The sequence below is a fragment of the Berghia stephanieae genome, chromosome 3 (genome assembly GCF_034508935.2).
Source record: "Berghia stephanieae isolate SIO BIC M18660-M18661 chromosome 3, UCSD_Bste_1.3, whole genome shotgun sequence".
Taxonomy (NCBI): Eukaryota; Metazoa; Mollusca; class Gastropoda; order Nudibranchia; family Aeolidiidae; genus Berghia; species Berghia stephanieae.
Genome location: NC_088362.1, coordinates 29800877 through 29808725, shown reverse-complemented (window position 1 = coordinate 29808725; position 7849 = coordinate 29800877). Strand labels below are relative to the sequence as shown.

The 7849-nt window shown below is 36.0% G+C and overlaps 1 protein-coding gene across 1 annotated transcript in view; it reads left to right on the top strand.

Annotated features, from left to right (window-relative positions):
• Window positions 1–2636: 2636 nt before the first annotated feature.
• Window positions 2637–7849, top strand: part of LOC144969195 (uncharacterized) — a 93537-nt gene continuing 88324 nt past the window's right edge. Inside the window, exons 1-2 of the mRNA XM_078908307.1 lie at window positions 2637–2790; window positions 4210–4332. Of these exons, the coding sequence (XP_078764433.1) occupies window positions 2781–2790; window positions 4210–4332 (133 nt within the window). The 5' untranslated portion in view covers window positions 2637–2780. The remainder of the gene's footprint in view (window positions 2791–4209; window positions 4333–7849) is intronic.

Here is a 7849-nt window from a genome sequence, read left to right as displayed (position 1 = left end):
ATTATGGACATCGGAAATAACGATCCCAAACAACATCTACTCTTGATGCCCAATCCACTTCATGCAACATTTGTGGTAAAAAGACTTTTTCAAAATATTTTTCAAATGTTTCTATTCTCCTTTGGTTGTTTTTCCTGACACGTATGAATTAGAAATCCGCCGTCCAATACGATAAAGTCGTAAATTCTTGGATATTATATTGGCTCATCATCAAACGTTGTCGTAGAATCCATCAAACATCTCAAGAGATCCAATTTGGGACATGCTTGTAGTATTCCTCCGGATGATAAAGCGGGCGGAAAGCTTGATAATTCATATTTTAAAAATTCTTTTAGATCTCCACCCTGGCTGTCCAAAATTAGAAATGTTTTCCCAAAAAGCTCTGCGTGTTGCTTGAAATGTTCTAATTTCAGTTTCACTGGGTTTTTTTTTCTTGACCTTTGTTTCCTTGTAAAATTGTATATTGCTTTTCTTGATTGGTGCTGATAATGTTGTGTCCCTCGAGTCTAGGACACATTTTTGGTTAGCAGTGAATTGTATCTGCCCCAGCGATTCAATGAGATATACTGATTTTGCTGACTGAGTTCAGCTGCTCTTCAAATGGATTGCCATTCATAAAGACAGCATCGATCAAATCCCTTACATGACGAAGGAATCTTCTCCGAGACGCACCACCCTCTTCACGATGTGGCAGTTCTTCGAGATCATAATGAATTCCCTCAGATTCTTCAACAGCTTTACAAATTTCTGGGCCAGCCACCATCCACCTTTCCAACATTTGAGGATTTTCCGTCAGGTCAATGACTCTACCAACACCTTTGATTTTTTGTTCATCTGCTCATGTGCGTGATCTATAGGTATTGAAGATGATGGTGACTGCTTCTGTTAATAACACATCGCCCCAATTGGAATTCTGCCATTACTCCATGTGGTAGGTTTTCCAAATCTCGAATGAATACTGGAATCCATTTTGCGTAGTTCTGATACAAAAAAAACAGATGCACTAATCATTATGTTGAACTTTCGTTCACTGTTAGCCCGAATGAACAGAAATATGTATCTCTGGTACTTCAGAATCAGTGACCAGAATTTGAAGGTGGGATACATATTTCTTTGACATTGTTCAAATCCATTCTCTCTTTTCCACTGATGTTCTATTTTCAGCATATGCTTGTTTCCTTAATATGTCCAAGACGGCATTAGTGACTTGGTGTGCATATCTTGTTCTCATCATATTTGCCGCTTTGAGAAATGACGTTGCTGCTGCCAAAGAGTTGTCACTAGTAGCCTGGCAATCGTACACATTGTGAGAAATGTTCCCAAAACGGTGTATAGCAATTCTTATACACAAATAAAAGTGTTTTTCTTCTGTTCGTTAAATGTAGAAGACCTCGATTTGAACATTCCTGACCTCGGGATGACCTTCATTTTGTGTAATAACAATTCTATTTCACCAAAATGTTCTCAAAGACATTAACGCTAGAAATTATGCAGAAAAATAAACTTTTGCACGAATGTTTACCAACTGCAGGGATATTTTTACTAGAACATGACTCCATTATAAAGGGGAGATAACAATCAAACATTGTTTTAAATGCTTAAATCTTTACACGTATGGCACGTATATCCTAAAAGCAAACTCTAACTTCAAGTAGTATAAAATAAAGCGTGATTCACGAGTTATTTTATAAAGAATATATTTTGGCATCTACACTCAAATAAAGAGCCGTAATTCGTAAAAATTGAGAGGAATCTTCACAAAACTTTGTATTAAAATTGTTGAACAGAAATGAACGTTTTTCTGTTCTTTAAGATATTATGAAATATCAATAGTTTACAAGTAATTTTTGTTTAATGTAGTTCACAGCAAATTGAACTTAAGTGACCTATGGATGACCTTCAAATGACAGAAATGAAATTCCAATCGACGAATTATTTTTCAAATATATTAAACTTAGCAATCATGCCAAAAAATAAACCTTTGCATTGATGTGAAACAACTCCATTTCTATATTCCCCCACAAGAACATGAACCCCTTTTAAAGCAAAGGGCAATAACTCAATCAAACCTTGTTCAATTTACTTGTAACTTGACATCACTAACATCATAATAAGCAAATTTTATTCTTTGAGTTGTATACAATAAAGCGTGTTTTACAAGTTACTTTAAAACGATGAATCTCTTTATTTCATCAAGAATTCAAATCAAGGGCAATAACTCATACATGTTGAGAGGTATTTCTCCAAAACTGTGTATGAAGATTATTCATTACAAATGAAAATCTTTTTGTTTTTCGAGATGTTTTAAAATAGCAATAGTTTACAAGTAATTAAATGTTAAAGAACCTGACTTCACTTAAAATTTTACTGACCTCTGAATGACCTTCAAGCGGTCGAATCAACATTCCAAAGGATCAAAAAATTTTCTAAGATATTAAGCTTTCGTGCTGTGAAGAAAACTAAGCTTTTACATGAAAGTGAAACGCGACGAGTTTTTTTTCACTAGGCGGCGACTCTACTAACATGTTTATTCCTATTTTTGTTACAAATTATGGAGACCTTCGATTATTGACGTCATTCGTTTTTGTCAATTATGCTGATGTATTTGAATAAAAACAACTGTTCATTTCCTTTAGTGTTAAGAAATGCAAACGGTTACCATTGGCATAACCCATAAGAAGTAATCATTTTATGTGTATGATTATTTCCCAAGCTATCGCAATCAGTCTTTATAATTGATTGCTTAAAAATGATATTTTTATGGTCTGTCCATTGTTGTAATGGATAAAGGTAGGTCCTGATTCAGTTGCTATTTTATCCTCATAGTCTGGATTAGAAGAGGGTTTTGCCTCAAAAAAAGGTGAAAAATTATAAAACCAAACCGAAAGGAAACGAAAAAAGAAAATACAAAGCAAAGCAAAAAAAAAAAAAACAACAAAAAAACCCAAAAAAAACCAAAAAAAACAACAAAACTTTTGGGAGATCTTCCTCGCATTCCTCGAGGTAGCTTCACTTTATATTGTTATTTTAACCGTGGATCTGTTTATTTATTCAATTTGTCAAATTTTGTAGCATTTTAAAAGCTGTAGACTAGACTAATAGTAAAAACAAACAACCTATCACCTTTAGTAAGACTTATAACTGACCATAATAGAAAAAAAATCCTCCGACCTCGAGCTAACCCAAATAGAAAAATAAAACCATGGACTGCTTCGCACTACCTTTCAATACTTCAAAAATCAAAATGGCGGCCGAGAATCAAAACAATGATCAAATTAGGAAATTTTAAACTTTCACAAATCTATCAAGGTTTCTGGAGTTTTTAAAATGCTTCTATTTGATGACAAAATGAGTAAATAAACGCCTGACAAAAGGTCCACGGTGAAAATACAAATTGAAAGAAATGCTAGCGCTAGGAGCTTTCGGAAGGTCTCCCTTCACTACCCATTGTCGTTGACGCATTGAAAGGTAATGCAGAGCAGTCCTGATTATTTTATTTTTTCTGTTAGGTTTATCTCGCGGTTCGACGGGTTTTTTCTCTCTTTGATAATTAGTAGTTATAGGTCGTGGTAAAGGTCCTAGGGTATTTTTTTTCTCTTTTCTAATTAGTATTTATAGGTCGTAGTAAAGGTCCTAGGGTATTTTTTTCTCTTTTATAATTAGTATTTATAGGTCGTGGTAAAGGTCCTAGGGTATTTTTTTTCTCTTTTCTAATTAGTATTTATAGGTCGTAGTAAAGGTCCTATCTTTTATAATTAGTAATTATAGGTCGTAGTAAAGGTCCTAGGGTATTTTTTTCTCTTTTATAATTAGTAGTTATAGCACGTAGTAAAGATCCTAGGTTTTTTTTTTTGTCTAATAGGATTAGATTATGGTACTAGATTTTTTTTTCTTATAAGGTTAGTTTTAATGTTTCCCTTAGTTCGAGGATGGTGCGGAAGGCTTCCGTTATTATTATTATTATTATTATTATTATTATTATTATTATTATTATTATTATTATTATATTATTATTATTATTATTATTATTATTATTATATTATTATTATTATTATTATTATTATTATTATTATTATTATTATTATTATTATTATTATTATTATTATTATTATTATTATTATTATTATTATTATTAATTATTATATTATTATTATTATTATTATTATTATTACTTTTATATATCGCTTTTCGTTTGTCTTTACCCCGCAGGTTATATGCTCGTGAACACTGAAATCCAAATATTATGGAATAAGAGTATATGTATCCTGGTTCTTAATGTCTTCCTTTTTCTGCCAACTTGTGACCCAAGGAAACCAATAGCAGTGGAGTCGGGTATGTCATCAAATCATTGTCGCCATCATCATCATCATCATCATCATCATCATCATCATCATCATCATCATCATCATCATCGTCACCATCATATTCATCATCATCGTCGCCGTCGTCATCATCATCGTCGCTGTCACCAATTTCATCGTCGCCGTCATCATTATTATCATCATCATCATTATAATCATCATCATCACATCCTCCCCTTCCTCCTCCTCCTCCTCCTCCTCCTCCTCCTCCTCCTCCTCCTCCTCATCATCATCATCATCATCATCATCATCATCATCATCCTCATCATCATCATTTTCTTATTCAACACGTTCAAAGCATAATTCAACGATTACGTTTTTACTAAGAAATAATAAGGTTTTCCAATGGGAGTGGTGGACTAATATACGATTCTTACACTCTTGCTTTTTGGAATTCCTGACACATCCCACCCGCTGCACGAGCTTGCGAGTGCGCGTTGGGAACAAAGTTCGAATTCCAAAATGCAAGAGCGTAAGAAATATTTTATTCTATCTCTCAATCGATTCCAATTTCGTCATCTCTGAGTAAAAGACATTTTCAAAAATACTTAAATGATACTTCTTTTTTTCAAAAATATTTAATTTTAGTGAAATTTAACGATTTATAATCTGACGTCACAAATTATTATTGTAAACTTGATATCATTACCCGTTACTACTTAGGGAGAAATTACATCCTTCCGCCACGACATCATAAGATCCCGTCACCTAGTCATTCCATGAAGGAATATAGATAATCCACCAAACAGGAAGTCTGATATCACCAGAAATCACCCATGTTGTCCAAGTGAGCAAATTGGGGGTTATTAATCTTGCCATTGGAAAAAAAACCGGAAGTGCCTGAAGCGGTGCTCGAACCCGGGACCATCCGGATTACAGTGCAATGCCTCCACCACTCGACCACTTCGGTCACATATAAGGAAGTTGGGTGGAATAGTTGAATTTATTTAGTAGCTGGTTCTCCCGACGTAAAACCGCATTGAGGCGAAGGGTCACATAATCTGATAATTGAACCAATTTGATAAAGAGTCTAAAGATGAAGGGAATTGGGCTTTGAATTGGCAATAAGGACAATTATTAGAAAGTTGATTTCCTTTTTTTGTTGTTAAAATTTAAAATGAGCTTTTATATAGAGCAATATCCACTAAACGTGCTCAATGCGTTTTACAAGGGATTCCTGGCCAACAGCAACGCGTAATATGTAGAACGAAACATGACGCCTGTTAGGCGATATTACAATTTTTTCGGACAGAGACAATAACGCTGTTAACGGCCAGGTACTCATTTTACACCTGAGTACGATGGGATAATGTAAGTAAAGAGCATTTTCCAAGGACTCAACTATGCGCCGAGAAAGGCTCGAACCCATGACCTTCCGATCCGAAAGCGAGTGTCATACCACAAGACCACATATCCACACAATTGTTATTGTTGTGGTGGAAGTTGACGCAAGAAAACCTGATTTCTCCAATGGGGTCCTTTCCGTTAACACTGAGTTTACGAGATAAGCTTAAAATTCAAATCTAAACACATTAGGTTCACTCCTCACCCCCCGCCCTTCCCTTCCCCCCCCCCCCCCACCCCACACACCAAATTGCCGATTTGAGATACTTACTTAATCCTCTTCGGGCCTTGAGGCACATAGGGCATCAACCAGACATCTCCATTTTTTTTGCGACTGGCTGCTTTGGCGATGACTGTTTTCCAGGACAGGCCTGCTTCCTCTTAATTCTTTCTCCATGATCCTTCGCCAGGTTTCCTTGGGTCTTCTCCGCTTTCTCTTCCCATCTGCTGTCCAGTACAGGGCTGTCTTGGGAAGTGACCCTTTTTCCATTCTTGCCACATGACCCAGCCAACGTCATCCTCTTCTTTTTATTTGGCTTTCAATGCTAGTGCAGTCAGCTTTCTTTAATAGATCCACTGTTTTTATTTTTGTAGGCCAAAATAAATTTAAAATTCCTTTTAGACACTTGTTTTGAAAGGTTTCTAGTTTCTGTATTAAGGAGGATGTCATTTTCCAGCTTTCACTTCCATAAAGCAGTACACTTAAAACATTGCTCTTGTATATTTTCAGCTTTGTCTTTCTCATAATTTGCTTTGATTTCCAAAAGTTTTTCAGCATGCCGAAAGCCTGGTTTGCCTTTTGAATTCTGTGCTTGATGTCGTGTTTTGCATTTCCGTCGTCTGTTATTTTGGATCCAAGGTAGGAGAACTCTCTTACCTATCAATTATATGTTCATCTATCCTAATTTCACTGTCATGTTTTGGATTCACCCTCATGTACACAGTCTTATCGAAATTTATTTTCAGTCTAATTTTCGGGACGTTCTTGTGTACTACGTTCAGTTTCTCTGAGGCGTCTCTGTGTGTACTGGAAACTAACGCGATATCATCTGCGTAGTCTATATCTTCCAGAAAGGATGTCAGTGTCCAGCGAATGCCTCTCTTCTTATCATCAATTGTATTTTTCATGAGCCAGTCTAGAGCCAGGATAAACAGAAGCGGGGAGAGTATGCAGCCTTGTTTTACACCAGTTGTTACACTAAAGCTGTCTGTTAAATTGTTTCCACAGATCACTTGGCATTGGTAGTTGCTGTGCATTGCTTTTATTAAGTTGACCATCTTCATCGGTATACCACAATGGCGGAGCATTTTCACCGGGACTCTCTGTGTAAGTTGTCAAAGGCTTTTTTCAAAATCGACAAAAATGGTGTAGAGGGGACTGTTTCATTCAATGCTTTGCTCCAGGATTTGTCTCAGGGTAAACATGTGGTCACTACATGACTTCCCTTTTCTGAACCCTGCTTGCTCTTTTCTAAGAATGTTTTCAATGTGAGGTGAGATTCTTTTCAGAAGGATTCTATTTAAAATTTTGCTCGTTACGGACAGGAGTGTGATTCCACGCCAGTTAGCATAATTTCCCAGGTCTCCTTTCTTGGCTATTTCATGGATGATGCCCGTCTGCCAATCCTCTGGTATTTCTTCCTTTTCCCAAATGTTGGTGAACAGTTTACTGAGAGTTTTTGACATTTCTTTCGAGTTTGCTTTAAGCATTTCCGCACTGATTTTGTCAATACCTGGGGCCTTGCCATTTTTGTTGTTGTTGTATTGCCTCGTGCACCTCATGCTCATGTGATTGGACCAAGATTAACCTCTACGTCCATTTTTGCTTCTGGAATATCTGTGTAAGAAGATGGGTATGGTCTGTTCAGAAGGTTTGCGAAATATTCTCCCCATCTTTCAATTTTCTCCTTTTCGTCTGTGATGACACTACAATCTTGGGATTTTAATGGTTTCTCTTAACCATAACTTCTGTTTCCCGAGAGGTTTTTGTGATATTGTATAGCGTTTGTGAGTCTTGTCTAGCGTTCAAGAGATTTAGTTTGATTGATTTTTTGTTTAATGAGTTCCCATGACCTTCTTGCTGATATCCAATTCTCTGTATTGGATTCATTGTGTCCTAAGTGTTCAGTGGCACTTTCCTGCAT